Genomic DNA, 22,378 nt, shown 5'->3' with positions numbered 1-22,378 from the left:
TAACCCCTCCTGCCCTCAGCACCAGGAAATGCACCCGGTATAATGTAGTAATAAAACCATGAAGGGGAATAATGAATTTATTTTTATGCAGCCAGTGGTGTGCTAGGCACTCTTTGTGCTGGGAAGGAGGACAGGAAATCTTTCCCTGCTCCTAACAGGAGTGAGGGGACCCTTGTCATTTCAGCCTGGATGGTGTTACTGTGACTCTTTTGCCGCCATGCTGCCTGCAGCAGTGAGTTCTGCAGGTTAACAGAAATCTGGAGCTATTTATAAGGTGTCCCCTCCATCCCCACTCTGTGCCCCCATAGAATGCTTGGCCTTTTCATGGTTATTATGGGATGGAATCACACCCAGCGGTCACCTGGCAGAGTCCCCAGGCCAGCAGCTACAAGAGACCCACCCTGCTCACGGCAGGGAGCTGCTAACCTGATGCTGGAGTGGAGGAGGGAGGAGCCTTCGGAGCAAGACACAGACGGGTCCAGGGCAGGAATGGCGGGCGCACAGGGAGTTAATCAGAGAACCCCAGCCCCACCGCGAAACCCCTGCACATTTCACACTGGGCTTTCTCTGCTCCCATCCCCTCTGGACCAGAACCTGTTCCCCCATCCCCATCCAGACCGGTACCTTCCCCCCATCCCCATCCGGACCGGTACCTTCCCCCCATCCCCATCCGGACCGGTACCGGCTCCCCCGGCTCCATCCGGACCGGTACCTTCCCCCCATCCCCATCCGGACTGGTACCGGCTCCCCAGGCTCCATCCGGACCAGAACCTGTTCCCCCGTCCCCATCCGGACCGGTACCTTCCCCCCATCCCCATCCGGACCGGTACTGGCTCCCCCGGCTCCATCCGGACCGGTACCTTCCCCCCATCCCCATCCGGACTGGTACCGGCTCCCCAGGCTCCATCCGGACCAGAACCTGTTCCTCCGTCCCCATCCGGACCGGTACCGGGTCCCCAGGCTCCATCCGGACCAGAACCTGTTCCCCTGTCCCCATCTGGACTGGTACCTGTCCCCCTCGTCCCCATTCGGACCTGTACCGGGTCCCCAGGCTCCATCCGGACCAAACCTGTTCCCCCATCCCCATCCGGATCAGTACCGGCTCCCCCGGCTCCATCCGGACTGGTACCTTCCCCCATCCCCATCCGGACCGGTACCAGCTCCCCAGGCTCCATCCGGACCAGAACCTGTTCCCCCGTCCCCATCCGGACCGGTACCGGGTCCCCAGGCTCCACCTGGACCAGAACCTGTTCCCCCGTCCCCATCCGGACCGGTACCGGCTCCCCCAGCTCCATCCGGACTGGTACCTTCCCCCCATCCCCATCAGGACCGGTACCGGTTCCCCAGGCTCCATCCGGACCAGAACCTGTTCCCCTGTCCCCATCTGGACCGGTACCTGTCCCCCTCGTCCCCATCCGGACCTGTACCGGCTCCCCAGGCTCCATCCGGACCAGATCTGTTCCCCCGTCCCTATCCGGACTGGCACCTGCTCCTCCCATCACATCGGCATCCTACCCGCTCCCCATCCCGCCGGTACCGGTGCCGTCATCCCCCATCGCTAGTCGGGCCGCTACCTGCTCCCCGCGCCCCTTGTTCGCCTCTCAGAGACCCTCGTTCCCCACTTGCTCAATCCCTGAGAAAAGAGAGCGAAACACGCCCCCTTCCCAGCTCGGCAAAGGCAAGAGACCCGGAGAGCCAGACAAAGAAACTCTCCTGAACCCCCCGCCTCTCCTTCCTCTCTCCTCCGTCATCTCCTCCCCTCAGCACCCACCCCAGCACTCCTCTCCTCCCTCCAGCACCCACCCCAGCATTCCTCTCCTCCCCCAGCACCCACCTCTCTCCTCCCTAGCACCCAACCCAGCACTCCCCTCCTTCCCCAGCACCCACCTCTCTCCTCCCCCAGCACCCAACCCAGCACTCCTCTCCTCCCCCCAGCACCCACCCCAGCATTCCTCTCCTCCCCCAGCACCCACCTCTCTCCTCCCTAGCACCCAACCCAGCACTCCCCTCCTTCCCCAGCACCCACCTCTCTCCTCCCTAGCACCCAACCCAGCACTCCCCTCCTTCCCCAGCACCCACCTCTCTCCTCCCCCAGCACCCAACCCAGCACTCCTCTCCTCCCTCCAGCACCCACCCCAGCATTCCTCTCCTCCCTCCAGCACCCACCTCTCTCCTCCCCAGCACCCACCTCTCTCCTCCCCCAGCACCCACCCCAGCATTCCTCTCCTCCCCCCAGCACCCACCTCTCTCCTCCCCAGGCACCCACCCCAGCATTCCTCTCCTCCCTCCAGCACCCACCTCTCTCCTCCCTAGCACTCAACCCAGCACTCCCCTCCTTCCCCAGCACCCACCTCTCTCCTCCCCTCAGGACCCACCCCGGCACCCTCTCCTCCCCCAGCACCCTTCTCCTCCCCCAGCACCCACCCCAGCACTCCTCTCCTCCCCCAGCACCCACCCTTTTCCTCCCCCCAGTATCCACCCCGGTACCTCTCTCCTCCCCCGGCACCCACCTCAGTACACCTCTCCACCCCCAGCACTCACCTCGGCACCCACCCCAGCACCCCTCTCCACTCCAGCACCCACCCCAGCACCCCTCTCCTCCCCCAGCACCCACCCCGGCACCCTATCCCCTCCAGCACGGAGCACCCCCTTTCCTCCGGGCAGTCGACGCCCCTGCAGCCAGCCCAGCGCCAGCCGTGCCTCCCGAGCGCCCGTCCCGGAGCCGGCTCCCCGGCGGGGCAGGGTGCGGGGCCGCTTACCCGGTCTCCTCCTCCTCGAGCTCCGAGATGTCCACGAAGATGAGGAAGCCCACGAGCAGGGTGAGCAGCGCCAGCGCCCAGCTCCGGCACGGCAGCTGCATGGCTCCTGACCGGGGCGGGGGGCGGCCGGCTGGGGTCCTGGGCGGAACCCCCGGGAGTGGCAGCAGCTCGGGGGCTCGCCCGAGAAACGCCCCCACCTCCTGCCCGACTCGCCGGCTTCGCCCTTCCCTGAAGCCCTGGGGTGGGCAGGGGCTGCTGGCAGAGCCCGGTCCCCTCTTTGCAAAGGAACAGGAGAGCGCTTTTCCCACCCTCTCTGCCACTGAGAGAGGGAGGGAAGGAGACAGACTGGGAAATGTATCCCCCTCCTCCCTGCCTCCCCCCCCTCAAAGTTTGTCTGACACACAGACCAGCACCTGGGGACAGCACTGAGCTCCTGCCTGCACTCCCCTGACACAGACAAGGGCAGGTGGGCAGGGGCAAATGCTTTGTAACATCCCCCTCCTTCGCAAGTGTGGGGCAGATCCACACGCCTCTCATGGCATTGGAGGTGCTGTACCCTGGCACAGGCAGAACCTCTGGACCCATGTGAGATCTGCTCTGTACAGAAGATGGACTAACTTACCCCTGCCTGGGGTGTGTGATGAGCTTTCATTCATTAATGTCTGCTAAGTGGTAGGAGATCCTCAGATGAAAGGCACTCAATTACTTATTATTTGTACTCCCTTATCACTGATCATGGACCAGCACCCCATTGCACAGGGGTCCAAATTTTATAGCCAAGCCCTCTAGATGTGTACTGGCAAAAATGCCCATGGAAGTATTTTGCACCTACAAAATGATGTGTGCACCAGCCTTCCTGTGTACACAATCTGCACACATAAATATAGGCATTGGAGGAATTTTTGTAGGACAATTGCTTATGCATATATTGGAGGGAGTGCCAACTGGTGGCAGGTTTGGGACAAAATATACTATTAATAATGATGATTGTTATAATCACATTCATTACAGTAGTGATTGTACCTTTCCCCTTCTTGTATACATTAAATGGAGTCCTTTGGGATAAAGAGCACTATATAAACATAAAATATATGATTAATAATTAACATTCCTTATTAGTATTAATATATAATACGGGGAAAATAAGTATTTGAAAAGTGTGATGCTGCTTTTGTAATAATACATTATTGTCCTGGTGTGACTCAATCTCACTAGTTACATCAGGGATTAATTTGGCCCATTGTGTTTACCAGCAAAGGAACACAATAGTTTTACTTCCCAGAGACCTAGAGGTGCCTGTCACACAACCAGCCCCAGTAACCTGCTGCAAGCTACAGCCAGAATCTTGGTTTCTATGCTGGAGAGAAAGGGCTGCAATGTCTTTCACAAGCAGGGTTGTGTGTGTGAGTGTGAGCGGGTGGGAGGAGGGAAAGAGGAGGAGGGGTTGGACCAGAGAATGACCCAGGAGGTCCTTGCCTTCCAGCTCTGTTATCTATGAGGCTCTGTTTCCAGGATGGATCCTGCCATGGAGGAAAAGGGCCAGTAATGCAATGGGGTTAGCCAAGGCCGAGCTGGCTTGCTGTGTCCAAACCCAGGCTTGTTGCACTTGATCTAAAGGTTGTGGACAGAACAGTGAACTATCTGGTGTTACGCTTGCCACCAAACTGGAGAGGTATGCAGTGGATTATAATCCAGCAGATATGAGAGGCACAGATGGGGGGGGGGAATAAGGGGGGAGAGAGAGAGAGAGAGACTAATTACATATTTAAACAGCATCTTTAGCCTGAATAGGACGACTATTAAGCAAAACAGGGCTATTAAATGGGACCACTTGGAGAACTGCCATTTTCTGTTCTACACTCAGTTGTGTACTGGTATAGCTATGTCGAGTAGGGGTGTGAGTTTTTTGTTAATAGAGAGATTCTGGTACAAATCCTGATGTGGATGCAGTTATATGGGACTACGGTACACTGATAAAACATGACATGCACTATAACGGCCCCCACTCTGGATGTATGTGGAGGGCTGTACCAACATAACTACACCAGGATAGTTCAAGTGGCACCATTTTTTGTGTGTAGCCAGGGGCATATGGGGTGTTCCCCTAGTACTGGATGCTGATATTAAAGAGGCAGCAGGGGATGGGGGTGGGGGGGTTCTTTTTGTACCTGATGCCCTTTCATAGCCTCCTGTGGGAGCTGGGTTTTTGAAATTGAATATAATTGTAAATAGGGGAAACAAGCCATCAGATACTGTGCATTTATAGGTTAAAATACAGCATAGGCCAGTCCAGTGCAATGACACTGTGCCTCTGTATATACAGAGCATATCCAGTAGATTTAGACCCTGTAAACAGTATTCATAATGGAGCCTAGCAAGACCTTTGGGTTTAATAAGACTTTGTGGTAGTGGAAATAGCTCCATAATTTCCCCTCTGCAGCAATCCAGAAAAAAAAGTCTCGTTTTCCTTTCAATTTCCATTTCCTCGGCTTCTCCGCCCACCACATCTTGAGGCTCCACAGGAAATGGGCAGCATGGCCAGCCTCACAAATGGGCCGTAGTGCATGCGGTGAAGAGGGGTTTTGAGAGGGAGGCTGGATAGTATGATGGCTGGCATCTGGGATTCCTAAGAGGAACAGGAGTGCAGCTCTCATCCTGTGAGTCTTAGGAACACCACATGTTAGGCGCTTTCCCCGGCTATGCAAATCTCTAGTGGTACAGAAGCTCTGTTCCTCAGGGTCCCCGCCTGCTCCACCCCAGATGGTGCTTCAGTCCCTCCTGTCTGATCCTTCTGTTTAGAGTGTGCCAGCCACATTGGCTAAATACCAGAACAGCCTCAGAGTGGTCTGAGCAGGAGGGCAGGATTCTATCTCTACTTATGGCAGGAGTCATACGCCATAGGCTGTTTGTCTGTCTGGGTGAGGACTTTATTAGGGAATGGGGCTTGTTGGCTGGAGAATCATCCCTTCTGCTAAGGAGAGGCTTGTGTAAACAGATGCCTGCTCTGGGTCTTGGTCGGCTGCCACTAAGTCAGTCAATGGGAGCCCTGCTATTGACTGCAATGGAAACAAAATCTGGCTCTGAAAGAAGCACACTGTGAGTTGAGTTTGATGTCCTGTACCAGGGAGCTCCATAGTTAGGTACTTTCACAGAGAACTCTGCAGAATCTTGCTCTTGGTGCCATCGGCTGCCTCATGCCTATTGATGGAGTGTTCTTGGAGCACTGCAGCGGGAAAGACCATTCTGTAGGTGGTCAGGCGTTGACTATGAGGACCTATGAGAAAACTTGAATTGGATCCAGTATTGGAGAGGGAGCTAATATCCTGGGTGAAGGATGGTGTCTGGCTCCCTGTATTTCCATGGGTTCAGGAGCCAGTCAATTTACTGACTTGTTTTGTAACTGATTAACACAGTCACATAATGTCACAGAACTCCATGCAGCTGTGACATAAATCTGGGGAACTTACTGCATCAGTTAGGTGTAAGTACAGCAGCCTTGAATATAGGCACAAAATCAGTAGAACAGATGCAGACCATAGTACGGTATATTTCAGCCTGCACACAGTCCTTCTGGAGGAGTCTGAGACTCTCCCATAAAGGATGTTGCAAGATTTGGGTTTAACATGCCCTATGTTGAAGGTATGCTATTTATCCCAAGGTGCGTCACCAACAATGGGCCTGATTCTGCAGCTCTTAGTCACACTGCATATTGAAGCCACTGGGACTACTCGCCCACTTAAAATTAAGCAGGTGCACAAATGTGGCAGGATTGAAATCCATAAACTGTCAGGGCCTCAATTTTATATCTCCTCTACGAGACAGGTTGCAGAAAGATTAGCACAAACGATGGAAAACAGTCCGTAAAGGAAGAGTAATATGTTCTGAAATAGAATAAAAGACTATTATATCATCTTGCCTCTGGTAATTTGGAGAATAATTCTCCATTCCTAGAATTCTGCACTAAATAAAATTGGGTGTACTAAAAAAATATATAATCTTTGCATAGTGGCAAAAGCAACTTCTTTATTCAATGTTGCATTTGCTGCTTTGAAGGCAAGGAAAAGGAAGGAAAGACACTTTTACATTTCCTTTTGACCTTTTATAAATATCAATTTGCATTAACCAAATTCCCATACAATAGCTCCAAGGATTCAAGAAATAACAGTTAACTCTCTAGGGACCTTAACCGACAACTTGAGGAGAGATGTTGGTTTTAAATATGTAGAACTTCTGCTCTCTCTACACAGCTGTGTCTTTCACATCTGCATTCTAAATCCAAGTCTTTAACCTGAGCAGGAGTTACCAAGCAGTGGCATCCTGAACAGGCAGGGGAGGGACAGACAAAATGATCTAATAGTGTCTTCTGCAATATGATGAATGATAAGTCCTTGTGCAGTAAGACCTTTCTCCTTCAAATTTGCAAAGCTGTAAAATGCACATAACCTTTATCATAGCTGTCAGCCCCAAATGAACAAAGTTTACAGTCCATTTTATACAGCTAAACAGTGTGGTGACGTGACAAACAGGCATGACAAATGGAAGCCTATATTAACGGGGGCCACAACCTTTCATAGCCTCATTATCAACACTATAACCTGCCTCCAGGCGCTTCCTCCAGTGAAAGCCTCAGGCCTTCTGAAAAAGTGAAACATCTCCCACAGGGCAGGAAGTGTCTGTTCCTCCCCAACAAGTTCATTAGCAGGAAGCAGCAGTGCAGATTTGGCAAGGCTCAGTGTCCCCAATCTTCTCCTGAAGGCTCTTGTAATATATAGCAGAGCTCACTTCTGCATAAACCACACTCTTGCAGAAAGAATCCATTGCATCTTTGGTTGGTGAATGGATCCATACCTAATCATGCCTAAGCAGCCTTCCAGTGAGCAGAGCAAGGCACCAGGAACCAGGAGACCTAGGTTCTTTTTCCAGAACTGTTTGACTTTGGACAAAGTCATTCAAACTGTGCCTCAGTTTAACTATAAGCAAAACAACACTTACTCACCTCACAGAAATACTGTGCTGCTTGCAAAGTGCTTTGAGATCATTGGATGACTTGGCACATGGGTCTAGAAGTGTGTTCTTCACTTAAGAGGCAAGACATATCGAGCCAGATTCTCAGTTGGGGTAATCTGATGCAGGTTAAAATCAAGGGAACTGGGTTGATTTATTCCAGATTAGGATCTGGCCCTCTAAATTCCACTTTTGGATGAACCATCCAAGAGAGGAATATTTATACCTAGTTCACTGGGCTGGAGCAAATGATCCTCACTGTCTTGGGATGGAGAGTATAAAGTATCAACACACTCCTCTTCCTAGTGTTTATTGTCCTCAGGAGTCGACCTCTGCCATATTCTCTACACCTAGAGCTGTGCAACAGCAGAGAAGATCCTCATTGGCACAAAATAAATGGAGAGCGCAGAATTAAATTGTATTAATTTCAAGCTCTATTAGGATTTTCTGGAAGTAAAAATCAATAGCAAAGGACGGAATCAGTAGGGAACGTGACCTGATTTTCCCAGCCTCTGAGAGGGAATTGTAAACAATGAAGAGACAACAAAATACGCAACTATAAAAATGTACTAAATTTCTCTGATGGGGAAAAAGAGAAAATAAAAAGCCTGCATAAACAGCCACTTGACTGTTGTTTGGCATGAATGTCTAAAACAGAGAATTGTCCATTATTCTCCTTTGTTTTTTCTCTCCTATAGGAAATTGCAAAATGGGATGATCCATCCCAACATTTCATCATGTACAAGTCACTGTTGTCAGAGCGAAATGTTTGATATAAAACAAGAATAATCTTTCTTTTTATTATTTTTTTTCCTTTCGGCCAGCTAAACTGTTTTAGATGAGTAAAAACACTATGTTGCAATGATATTGATAATTTGCATGTGAAAAGCTTTCCACCTGGTAACAAAAACAATTGTTTCAGTTGTGCCACCACTAGTCACAAGAGATAAGGTCCATCCTCCTCCCCCTCAATTAGGCATACACAAAAAACTGAAAAGGTAGAAAACGTGTGGCAATTGTACCTTCTGTTATCTGAGACTGATGCTAATGCAGTGATATTTCCAAATGCATCTGCACAGCTGGCACTGTACCCAATCCATTATAGCCTGGCAGTTTATGCATCTCTAACAGAGCACCTCCAATTTGGGAAGGTGGAACATATTTGAGTACTGTCGGATGTCAAGTTTTTTAATGCAGCGTTAATGGCATTTGACTGAAACCCCCAGATTTGCATTGCCCCTTAGTTGCCGTCATGCTTTGGTGGATTATCCATTATAACCACCAGGTGACAGTGTGTGTGTGTGTAGTGGGCGGGGAGCATTCTCTCAGTGGGGGCATGACCTTGAGAATGTTTTGATCCTGCTTGATGAGCACAGGGTCACAGAGGTGCCCAAGGCAGTGAGAAAGAGAAGGAAACAAGCGGGAGGAGGCTTTAACTTTAAAGAATGTTGGTTCTTGCTGCATTTTCATCGACCCTTGTAAACCTCCACAGTCAAAGGGAGCAAATCCACTACGTTTAAACCCAGGGTCAGCTCCACAGGCTCATGGAAGCAGTCAAAGAGTTCCCTAGAAATTTGCATTTGCAAATTTTCCTTACATAGAGCTAAAACAAAGGAGCCTTTCATAGATCATGTTGCTGTAGAAAAAGCACAAGAGTTACTTGTTCTATTCCCTGCTTACCCTGAGCCTACACACTTCAGCCTTACTCTTGTCTATGTCTTTGTCTACACTACAAAGTTTTGTGGCCAAAAACTGCCTTTTGGTGACAAAACAGTGAGAGCGTACACACTGCAATGTGCCTTTTGTCCGGAAAAATGCCTGGTTTCGGCCACAAAAACCCTCCACCCCAATAAGAGACTTTTTTCTTTTCCCCTGCCTTTATTGTCGACAAAGAGCCAGTGTAGACACTGCTGTTTGTTTTGTCGACAGAATTGGCTTCTGCCAGTATCCCATAATGCCTGCCCTGATCGCTCCGCTCAGAGTTTTGATCTCTGCAGGCATGCACCTCTCCCCTTTCAAAGCTGCGGGAAGTTTCTGACAGCTGAGGGTGCTGCTCTGTTTGGGGAACAAAGAGAAAATCATTGGAATGCTCTTGTTCTGCCCTGCACAATGGCAAGCTGATTGCTGTCATAGGGAGGGCGGGAGAAGAGACTGCTGGGCTGCTTTGACATTCTTCAGCATAGAGAGCTCCCAGAGCTACTCATGATGCTGCTCCTGACAGCTGAGGAGGCTGTGGGAGAACTTGGAAGGAATCCTCCCAAGATGCACAGGGATCAGCTCTGCCTTCCCACAACACTGCACCATGGGATACATACCCACCATGCATTGCTCACATTGTTGACAATGGTGCCCACAATGTGGACATGATCTGTCTACAGAGGGAGCAAGTGTGAACACCCTTTGGCAATTTTTGTTTTGTTGCCTTTTGGGTGTCAACATTAAGTTTTGTCGACAAAACTTGGTAATGTAGACAAAGCCTATCTTACAACTGGAGGTGTGACTGTCCCTCATGTAGGCACAGAGTTGTACACATTCAGTGGGCTAGCCTGCTGATTTAAAAGTAAAACTCATTCATAAAAGCAACAACGTATTAGCAACTTGCACGATAATGAAATCGGGCTAAACAAGACCATATTTTCAATTAATTGGACTGGATTGTGTGTATGCGTGTGTGTGTATAACACTTATATTTTCTATATTGAATCATATTACAGTGATTCAAATTTAACAGCACTTTGCACAAAATAAGCCCCAACTGGTTATTATTTTCCTTTACACTGATAGCTTTAAAGTGACTAGTTAACATAGAAGGGCTTCAGATATAAAATTCAGACCTGGATTTCGTCCTCATCCCAGTTCAGAGCTGTTAGGATGTGATATTCCTCTTTGGCTTGATATTGTAATAAACCCTAATCATGATGTTTATGTCTGAGTTTCAGGGGCATTTTGGGATTTGAAGTTCTGGTTCTGGCCTTTCTCTATTAGAAAGATTACAGTAGTTCCTGCACTTGGCAGAAACTCAGTCACTCTTTACATCTGTGTTGAAAACCAGGTCAGAAAACCTGACCTATAAGGAAAGATTTAAAAAAACTGAATATGTTTAGTCTTGAGAAAGACTAAGGGGGACACCCGAGAACAATCACTTATGGCCAGATTTTCAGAAGAGTTTAGTATGTTGGATGCACGCAAGTCACAAGGGAGCGGTCAGAGCCAGGTACTTTTGAAAATCCTATGGTCATTCAGGTGCCTAAACGGGAGCTGAGATAATTCTGAATATCTGGCCCTGCCGTGGTACTGAGCCCCTGAAAATTCACTCCTTTGAACACCTGGTCTGTAGGTGTAAATGTCTACATTACCAGAGAATCAAACTTAAATTCAGGTAATATCTAAATCTGATTGTACTATGGTATTAGATCAATAGGGTCCTTTGTAGTCAGAAGTATGAATGATCGATCTTCTGCTGGATTAAGCCTCGTACACAGAGATACCATCAGAAGGGAGCAATCGAAAGTAACATTCATGGCAGGTTTAAGTGATCTGTACAAATACAGAGGGGACAGTGTGAGAGGGAGAAAGAAGGAGACTTCCTGACCTAGTGATTTATTTATGAAATTCCTAGAGCAGAGAAGCTCTCGAGGCTGCATAGTGAAGTAAACTGTGTGCCACAATATATTTAGCAAACAATAACACAAGCCGCAGAGTATTCTATGGAGGATGGAGATATACATATCCTGCTTGTGAGGTTTGTGAATGACTAAAGCCAGGGAACAGAGAGCTTTAGTATGGGGAAGCAGAAAGATTTCCCTTCCTTCTTCCTATGAATAAATCACAGTTGGGAGCCCGCTAAGAAATCCAGATCCTTGTCATGTACAGTACTTCCTAAAAAGGCCTGGCATCTCCCCTCGTGGTACACGCATCATCTCATGCCCTTTTTGTGTTCTGTCCTACCCACTCATGGGCCTCCGTGTGGAATTTTGGACACTGATGCTCATCGACATTATAGACATCACTAAACTATCAGGAGAAAAGGCTCTATTAGGTGCAAGAGCCCTGGCAGAGGCATTTCACAATGAATTTCAGTCTCTGGAGCATGGTCTGGGGGTCCAGTGAAGGAAGAATTACAGAGGAGGACCCACTAAATCGACTGGCGGTGGATCGATCTCAGAGCGTTGATCCTGGCTGTCGTGTAGATGTTGTCTAAGACATTGTACAAGAAAAGCACGAATCAATGTTTAATGGCATCAATGGCAGGTAACGCTTCTTTAGCCTAGAAATTTGTACTGAAGCTGGATGGAGAAGCACATTGAACTAACTGCACAGATATATTCATCAAGAAGCTAAGGGACCAATCCTGTGAGGTGGCAGTAGAGAATGAATCGGAGAGGGGGTCTGTTCGCATCACCTCTTTATGCCCTTGGTTTGGAGCATGAGGAGGAGAAGAACACAGGCCAGACCAATGGACATTGCTAGCAAGAATCCTATGGTCTCAGATGCAAGGAGCTCATGCATACTCCACAGCGTTACACACATAAAAATCAGCACTTGATGAACAACTAGGGAATCCACCCATTACAATTACTTTGACTTCAACTATAAACAGTACATCCTTATCTAAGGGCCTGACCCTGCTTTTCCTGTGCACCCAAAACTCCCACTGAAGTCAACTATGGCATTTTTGAAATAAAAACTCCTTTAGTTTTTAGAATTTCAGGACATGGGAACCCACATGATACCAGACTAACAAAAAAGCTTGGATGAAACAAACCACTAGATCTCACGTAGGCCTTCTCACCAGATCTCCAGCCCAGTTTTGCTAACTTGATGTCCCAATAACTTGACAAGTACTCAGAAAAATCATTGTAAATGTCTTGACCCCAGCAAGTTTACACCAGAGCTGGATTTGATGCCTGGACTTTGCATTCAGCAAACTCATGAACCTTATGAGGTTCACGCATTCCTAGGGGAAAAAAAACCTCCATTTATACATGGAAATATAGTGATCAATCAACTTTTATCGCTCCAGCTTTCATTATAGCAGCTTAGAACAACAGAATAAAAGCACGTAATGAAAACATTGTAAAAATGTAATAAAAACACACAATACTTGACTGTGCAAGCATTGCTGTTTTAGCACATCTTGGGGAACTGCACAGGAGAGCAGTCCAGTCTTCTGGTGTGCTGCCAGAAACCTCCATAACATACATCACACTCTTTCCACTCCAGGAATTGTGCCGATTTAAACCACAGAAGTTATAGGAGACCTTCAAAATGTTTAGATTCAGCAAATACCTGAAAGGTCGCTGGATGGGTTTTGTCGTCTTGGCTATGGAAAAGTTGGGTGGGAAAATCGCTTGAGAACAGCCTCTCTCGTTGTACTATGGAGCTTCCTGGAAATAGCAAGGAGAGAAAAGACAGGTTCAGTTTGGGATTTGGAGGAAACTTAGGGGATGTGTGGGTGGGCATGATGTTCTTAAACAATTTGACCTGCCCAGACCCATCTCTAATTTAAACTTTTTGGACCACATTCAGCCTAGATGTAAATAGACTCAACACCCAAAGTACCTGCCAAGGCTGGATTTGTCTCTTCGTGGCTGGCTAGTATCACAAATGTGCCACCCTCTTTGCTTTCAAGATATTATTTCATTTAACCTAATCCAGTCCACGAAGCACTATGGTATATGAGCACCTAACCATCCCTTCCCCAGCTCTCATTGTTGTAATATTCTGGCTCCAGAATTAATCCTTTCCCTCAAACATTTTCAGTTTGGAAAAAAAAAAAGTGGGAAATATCTCCCAGGATGGGAAGATCTCATTAGTTTCCCCCACCCCCGTGTGGTATGTTCATGCCCATGTTTCTTTTCACAGCGATAAATAACTCTATGAAGTGATTTTACTGTCAGTTCCAAGAGTCCCAGAGAGTTTGCCTTTTGTTTTAATAATTAACACTTAATTGATTTTTTCATCTTCAAAATGTTTCACAAACATTAAAGAGACACTGCGAATGTAATAGTCACTCTCTGATTTGAATATTTTTTACCTGTTATTACAAGTAACACCTAAAATGACTGGATTGTAAGAGGTTAAAGAAAATATTATTCTTGATTTTGTGTGCTTTTGACAACAGTTTGAGCATAAAAATTTCCACTTCTTCTGTGGAACAGTCAGTCATCCCCCCAACCTCCTCCCTTGTTTGTGTGGAGCTTTTTTATGGACAAAGAGGAGAGAGAGAAATTTAAAACAAGTTGAAGTCACTGGAGCTGCCCCAGTTACCCCAGCTCTGAATTTGGCCCGATGGGATTTTATTGTTCCTTTATCTACTGGAAAGAATGTTTAAAAGTTTAATTGGCATATAACGAGATAACTATAACAAGTTAATTAGTTCTCAGTTACATTGCATTTACCATACATTCTGAGTGTGCTCTTAGCAATTAAGGACACCTAATGAACTTGCTATAGTGATTGGGTTTACCATGTTAAGAAAACTAAAATAAAACACAGATATAAAAAATACTGCGCACACATATTTTTACAGCACATTTTTATAGCACATTTATAGCACGGTCTAGTGTGTATGGACTTACACCTCCAGGGCTGCTGCAGATTCTATAAGGGATATGGCCCGTAAATTTACTCTGGCAAACCTAGTCAAATCTGCTATGAACCAGCTGGCTTTCAAGATGGGCCTCACTGGAAAAAGTTTTCCTGGGAGCACTATGAGAATTTCAAAGGAAGAAGAGAGGAAGGGAATCAAAGTTGTTTGATGTCAATCGGTCATTCACCATAGCTTTAGAATAACATAGTTCAGATCATTAAGGTGACTGAATGTGTTGGGGTGAACTGGAGACCTACTGTGTGACAACAGAAGCTGCAGTGGGTGAAGAAAAAGGGTTAAACTCCCTTCAAAGATCATTTAGCCAGGTGAGTACATGGAGATCAATTTCTCTCTGTTCCTAGAGTCCTACTCTTCTTAATGCTCTGTGCAATTAAAGTACCACACTGAGTAGGCATCGGAAGAAAAAAAAAATTCCAAACTAATTTACATTTTATTGAATTTTTAATTGAACCAAAATCTGTTGTTTCTGTTTAAAGATGCAGTGTTGACTTTGTGGTCTGTGCTGCTGAGAGCCGAGTGGGATCTTAATGTGATAAAAACAATGATAATGCTAAGCTTAATTAGGTTTGAGAGCCTGTCTGGTAAAGCAGCATGGAATATGGGAATAAAAGCATTACCCTCCGATGATACTGAATTTAGAAAGTGGGAGGCTGGGGCAGGATCTGCGCTGCTGGGCCTAGCTGGGATTAGATGTGAAACAATAGCCAGTGTTGTTCATTGGGATCAACAGATCTCCAGATCTGGAGCTGCACAGAAACCTGGCCCAGGGTGTTAGGACTTCTCTGTTGTGCTTTGATCAGAGATCATTAGGATCAAGTGGGTTTATTCCATGTGGTCAGTTTCCTTTGACTGTAGGCTCTTCTGACCACCTTCAGCCAGATCCAAACTTTTGGGATAGCCAGCTTCTGAACCTGAGCGTGGATTTTCAAATGGCCTGTGTTTATAATGGGTGGAACCAATACTTGACACCCCAGCATTTCCACCTTTTCCAGGCCTGGAGATGAATGTTGCAGGCACGGGACCATTTCTAGTTTCTGTGTCTTATTGGAACAATCCCCAGAACAGTAAGTGCTCTTACTCCTCATATGGCTGCTGAGTGGAGAAGACCTTCTAGCCTGTAGTGAAGGCCAAAGGCAGATACTAGAGATGAATCTGGACCGGGGTCGGCAACATATGGCACACGTGCCAAAGGCGGCATATGTGCTGCTTTACTGTGGCATGCTGCTGCTGGCCTGGGGTCCCCGCTGCTGGCCCTGCCCAACCTGCTGCAGGCCTGGACAGACGGAACTCAGACCAGCCGCGGGCTGAGCAGGGCCAGTGGCCAGGACCCCTGTTGGCAGGGGCCAGCAGCCAGAACCCCAGACCAGCAGCGGGCTGAGCAGCTAAGCCCACTGCCAGCCTAGGGTCCCAGCTGCCAGCCCCACTGCCAGCCTGGACGTATGGAACCCCAGGACCCTGGCTGGCAGGGGATGGCCTGGGGTCCCAGACGCCGGTCCACTCAGCCTGCTGCCAGTCTGGGGTTCCATCCGCCGGCCCCTTACTGGACTGTAAATGTAAAATGTATGACTGGCACACGAAACCTTAAATTACAGCAAATAAATGAAGACTTGGCACACCACTTCTGAAAGGTTGCCAACCCCTTACTGGACTGTAAAGTTGGAATCACATCTGGAGCCAAACTTCCTCAAAAATCAGGGGCTAGAGAAGAGGGCATGAGATTCATTTTAAAAATGGCAGCATGCAGGGATTTCTGCAGAGTTTCACACTGGAGATGAGCAGCCAAAACTCAAGATTCAAACACTCCCAGACTTTTGCCAGGCAGGGATATGCATACATGTATAATTAAGTTCCAGATTTCACAACTGGCCCATCGCTTTATAGTGGTATGTAAACAGGAGACACCACAACTCTGTTTCTGACCCATTGTACACACACTGGGTCAGGTACAAACTTCCCCCGTGCCTCAGACTTACCTTTAGAGCTATCTTAAATTACAGCAGATCAACCTCACTGTTTCAAACATGGTTCCTTGCGATCTTCTGTGTTTCTGCCTCTGAGAGAGACATTCTACTACTTTTATATGCTTAGGTTGCAGCTAATAGGACCCACTAGGTCTGGTTTCCAGGTGAGTCAGCAGAATAGCTTTGCATATCCATGGAGGATTTCTAGCACATGATACCCTGTCACATGGATCTACCCAAAACTCTAGATCTGAATATCACAGAATTTTGGGGTCTGAAAGTTATGACTGGGAGTCCATCTTTACTACCAACAAAGGTGCCAGTAGTGGTGTTTTTTGTCATTGCAAAACATGGTAGTATGACCACCTAGCCCTTCTCTTAAGGGCTATCCTTTATTCTAATGTCTTACATCCCTTAAGGAAGCACTCTGTCCTGCATTTAACAACACACTATTCTGTAGTCATCATGCAAGGGAATCATACATCATGAAATTCGTACATGTGTTTATATGGTGTATAATTCTATACCATTAATAAAACATTTGTGGCTTGCCATCATGCATTTTTCATTGTCCTTTTTGCCTGAAATGTTGGTGATAATTTAACATCTGATCACTAGGATCTGCACTGAGAGTCACCAAACTCATCTCACACATGCCCTCAAACAGCTATCAGGTGACAATAACTTTTGTTCACTGCTCACAGGTTAGATTTACACTCACTGCTCCAAGGCTTATAATAAAAATATCTTTTGTTTTGTGCATACTGGGAATGAAATGGGATGCAAACACACATGCGCACATTTACAGACGCTTAAAAACTCTGCTTTATTTTAATCTCGATCAAGTCATCACCCACTCCCTGCTTTCCCCCATCAGTTTTTATACAAGTGCTGGAGGTTTGGAGATGTTGAATCTTGTAATATTAAGGACCTACCTCCATCCCTAGGCTCAGCTGCCCTTCTCTACAGCAGGATAATCAGGACAGAGAGATCTTCAAATCTTCTCCCACTTCCATGGCTTTGGAAATTAGACTCCTCACTGTCCTTTCCTCCTTTGCACCAGAACAAGTTTGCTATTGATTAGAGTGACAAATAAAGTGGTGCGAGCAGAGCCCTTGGTCTGATCTTATCTCAGCAGAACTGGAATATTAAGAAATTAATGAAAGGGGAAAGAAATCACTGGGATTTTTGAATTTCAATTGGGGCACCAAGACCCCAAAAGCTGGGAGTATTAAGAGAGCTAATGTACTGAGTGCAGGAGCTCAGCTGGCTCCCACTTTCACACTAGACATCACAGTAGGAACTTGGCTCATTTTCCTGTGCCAATCAACATGCTTGTTGGGGGAGGCAGGGTGAGACTGCACTGTATCAGGCATGTGGCAGAGAGAAACAGCTTTCCAGGGTGAGTAGCTGGGGAGGTAACAGTGTTACTAACATACTATGGCCTTGCTCAATTCCTTCTCGACTGGCCTGGTGAGTAGAGGGGGCTTCTCCATGCGGCCATGTGGAGTTGGAAGCCAGGAGCCCGGGTGCACACCCAGACTGCAGGCCCTGTGCATCATAGGGAATGCAGGTGTGATTGTACACTTGCACACGCTGTTCAAAGGGGGAAGAGGGCCTCCTTGCCTGTTTCCACCCAGCAGCCGGCTGCACTTGTGTCAGAACATGCACAGTCTTTCCCATGGGAAAACATGTCTTAAAAGCCAAGAAACATCTGTTCGAAGGGTGTGAGATCCCTCCACGTTTTTACAGAGATCCCCACTGGAGTCAGAGGGCACCTACCCTAATCGTTTTAAAATCTCCAAAGACTGGTCTGGAGTTACGTCTCACTCTTTCCTTTCTTCCTGCAAAGATGGCCCTTTAAGGAAATTTGTCCTTCTTTCTTCATCTTCCTTTTCCTTCTCTTTTTCTGCCTCCTTTGCCTTCCTGGCTGATATTGTGGGAAAGCCGCTGTCGAGTCAAAGGAGTGGTTTTTTCCGTTTTGTTTTGACAGTTCTGAGTTTCACGGTCATTCAGATCTCCCGAGGGAGCGAGTAGCCACAGTGAAAACTCTGTCTCCTGCTCTCATGAGTCTCACCCTTACAGCTGACAGGTCCTGAGGAATGTAGCTGTGTGGGGAGATCACTGTTGCGGAGGCAATTTCTTGAGTAGTTAGGAACAATTCCCTGGAAGGCTTTGAAAAATAGGACCAAAACTTTGAATTTGACCCAGTATTTTGAGGGGGATAATGCATTCCTGGTAACCCATGTTACAGCTGCTCACCTTCTTTAAGGGAGGTTTATTTTCATCCCTAGCTATGAACAAGTAATCCAGCCTAGAGGTTATGAAAGCATGAAGGGCAAAAATTTGAGCTAGGTTCACGACTCTATTTCAGATACAGAAAGGGCTGAATATTCATGCTCATACTGTTGCCAGTGAGGTTTCACTTGTTGAAAGATGGTAAAAAATGTTGTTTCTTAAATGCCCTATGAGAAAAAAGAGGACTGTTCATATTTATAGCCTATTTCTGGAACTAACACTGCATGATGTGAACATTTGACCTGGCGCTACAGTAGAGACGCTTCTAAAGAGAATGGTCCCTGATCCTTTAAGTAATTGTGTGCAAGATCTCATCCCCGGGGTTCAACTTCTCCACTGCATCAAGATCAAGATTCTTGTCCTTACCTCCAAAGCCTGACAAACTCTGCTTCTCCCTATTTACTTGCCCATGCGTCTGTTCTCTGTGCTCCGCTAATGAGGCCACCTTGGGCTCATGCTCTGTTTCTCCCATAGCCAATCTTTAGGCTTTCATCCATAATGCTCCTCATGCCTGGAGCACCCTTCCTGAACTGCTCTGCAAGGCCCTCTCATGTTCAGATCTGATTAACAGTCAGATCAGAAGCTGTGAGTGGGAGCTGCGTGTTCCCAGCAGCGCTCCCACTTTCATTCAACAGCAACCAGGTTTGAAATTTTGGCTAAAGATTCTTATTGACATGCACGTGTCTTTAGTTAGGAGATGAAGGGTGGTCTTGTGGTTAATGCATGGTGCTAAGATTTATGATCTCTTATGGACTTCCTGTGTGACCGTGGGAAAGTCACTTAGGCTGTGTCTTCATTTGACCCAGGAGATGTGATTATCAGCTCACAGAGACACACCTGTTGTCATGCTGTCTGGAGTGGCTCACAAACGTGAGTGCGTATGTCAGGGCAGACTGTCAAAAACAGGCCAGACACCCCAAACTGGTGGTGTGTTCTATAAGCTGGGAATGGGCAACAGGGGATGGATCACTTCGTGATTACCTGTTCTGTTCATTCCCTCTGAGGCACCCAGCTTTGGCCACTGTCGGTAGACAGGATACTGGGCTAGATGGACCTTTGGTCTGACCCAGTATGGCCGTTCTTATGTTTTTATAATTAGATTTCACCAGTGAGCCAGTAACAAATATGAACTCCTGGATCACTAAACAGTCTTACCATGGAGTCACAGACAATCCCCTGAGACTCTCCAGCCTGTCTTGACATCCAAACAAACTGGACTTGGTGCTAAATGTTCACTTACACCAAAAATCACACAATATTCAGGTTGCTTCCAGTCCCAAGAGACCGCTTACCCCAGATCAATTGGTACCCTAGAGCTCTACACCAAAGACAACAGCTGGAGCCAATTTTGTAATAAACTATCCAAAGGTTTGTTAACTAGGAAAAAAGGAATAATAGCGTTATTTACAGGTTAAAGCAAGCAAACATATGCACACAAATGAGTTATCATCTAAATCCTAAGAGTGTCAGAGTTGTAGTGATCTGTCAATTCAAAGCGTCTTTCAGCATGGAACCAGGAGATAACCCCTGTGGATCTCTGGCTTCAGTTTGGTTTCTCTGGCCCTGCAAGAGTTCAAACAGCAAAGAGAAGAAACATCTTCACATTCCCTATTTTTATTTCCCTCTCCCAGCATTCAAAGCGATGGGATGAGGCCTTTTGCGTGTACTCTTCTATGGGTGTGATAGGGCCATTAACCAGTTCTTTATATTGCAATGTTCCTTGCTGACCCATCTGATTTGGATAGTCCTTTTGGATGGGCTGGAGGGAGGATTCACGTGGCTGGGTTCACAAGTTCAGAACAAACATTTTCAAAGGTAAAAAGCAAAACTTACATATGTTTTTACCACATGGAATACAGACATCACAGGTGAGAGTAAGCCATGCAGCAACTCACAGGCGTTTCATAGAGTCTAAACACTAAATACATTGTTATAAGACTAATACCTATTTTGAGCAAAACTAACATATAGGTGAACTGGTCTGGTCTCCTGCTATGAGTTTGTTAGTTCTTAGCTAATGCCTATGGCCTTGGCCAGAGCTGGCACCTGGCTTGCCAGCGTCACACCTGTGCTAGCTCTGCTCGAGCTAGTGCCAAACAACAGCAGCGTGTCCACAGTGGCAGGGGGAGCTGCTCTGGCTAGGTACCCTGAGTACAATCTGAGTCCCTGGCTATGTATGCAGGAGGCTTACCTGAGCCTCTGTCTAAGCCACCATGGACACACTGCTATTTTAGGTGCTAGCTCAAGCAGAGCTAGAGGGAGTGCATCTACATGAGCTGGGAATCACACCTCCCAGCTCAACTGCAGACATGCTCTAAATCTCTTTGTCCCAGATCCTTAAAATAGCTAGGTGCCTACCTGTCATTGACATCAATGAGTTAGAATAATAGAATATTAGGGTTGGAAGAGAACTCAGGAGGTCATCTAGTCCAACCCCCTGTTCAAAACAGGACCAACCCCAACAAAATCATCCCAGCCATGACTTTGTTAAGCTGGGCCTTACAAACCTCTAAGGATGGAGGTTCCACCACCTCCCTAGGTAACCCATTCCAGTGCTTCACCACCCTCCTGGTGAAATAGTTTTTCCTAATATCCAACCTAGACCCCCCCCACTGCAACTTGAGACCATTGTTCCTTGTTCTGTCATCTGCCACCACTGAGAACAGCCGAGCTCCATCCTCTTTGGAACCCCCCTTCGGGCAGGTGAAGGCTGCTATCAAATTCAGTGCCTAAATGCTTTGGAGGAACTGTGCCTCTGTTCCTCCATTCCCCATCTGTATAATGGGGATAATATCACTTTTGTCATGTCTATTTAGACTGTAAGGTCTTTGGGGTCAGGATGGTCTCTTACTATATGTATGTACAGTTCCTAGCACAGTTGGGCCCTGATCTTGGATTGATCTACTAGATGCTACTGTGAATTAATCATTGTACTAAATAATATAATTGATGGAAGAACTCACACACAGCACAAATGCCTGAGGCTATGTCTACACTACATGTTACACCGGCATAATTTGTGTCGCTCCGGGGGGTGAATAAACCACCCTTATGAGCGCCATAAGTTACACCAGCATAAGTACTTGTCTGCAGTCCCGCCGACATAGCTTCTGCTTCTCATGGTGGCGAGTTTTTATGCCAACAGGAGAGCTGCAGCACTGCACGTATAGACAGAGCCTCAGCGGGCAGAAGTATTTCTCCCAAGAATGGTTTTCAAAGTTTTCCACTAGGGGTCAACAGGGCTCTTTGAACAACAAAGCCCAAGAACAAATAAAAATAGATACGTTTAAATCAAAACCTGAATTGAAACATGTCTCTGCTACACACACGTGGAGATGGGCATGCTCAGGCAAAGAACAAGATAGAATTATGCTTCAGAGGTGTTTAAACCCCGTCCCATTCAACAGAAGAGGCTCCCATTTGCAAAACATTTATTCAAGTCTTAATTGAAAATAAATCCTTGAATGTAGCCACTCTATTGAGAGGCTGCACAATGGCTGTGGCCTCTTTAATTATGGTCTCATTCACCCACTAATCAGTAGAACATATGCAGGCGTGAGTGGAAGGAGTTGAGGACTTGCCCTGCCTGTTGGTCTGTCTGTCTCTCTCCCTCCCTCTAATTAGATATCCTATTTAAATGCTAATCAGCAGCAACACCATGATCAAGGAACATAAGAGGGAGCATTTGGACGTCAGATCATTGCCTTGGGTATAGATCAATGATTTCTGCTAGTCTCTGGGTC

General features: G+C 47.0%; 1 protein-coding gene across 1 annotated transcript in view; it reads right to left on the bottom strand.

Annotated features, from left to right (window-relative positions):
* Window positions 1-2,860, bottom strand: part of ST8SIA2 (ST8 alpha-N-acetyl-neuraminide alpha-2,8-sialyltransferase 2) — a 39,821-nt gene extending 36,961 nt beyond the window's left edge. The window contains exon 1 of the mRNA XM_050967414.1: window positions 2,760-2,860. Within this exon, the coding sequence (XP_050823371.1) occupies window positions 2,760-2,860 (101 nt within the window). The remainder of the gene's footprint in view (window positions 1-2,759) is intronic.
* Between the last annotated feature and the right edge of the window lie 19,518 nt (window positions 2,861-22,378).

The sequence above is a fragment of the Gopherus flavomarginatus genome, chromosome 9 (genome assembly GCF_025201925.1).
Source record: "Gopherus flavomarginatus isolate rGopFla2 chromosome 9, rGopFla2.mat.asm, whole genome shotgun sequence".
In the NCBI taxonomy this organism is placed as follows: Eukaryota; Metazoa; Chordata; order Testudines; family Testudinidae; genus Gopherus; species Gopherus flavomarginatus.
Note: the sequence above shows the minus strand (reverse complement) of the source record. Positions and strands in the feature narration are given on the sequence as shown.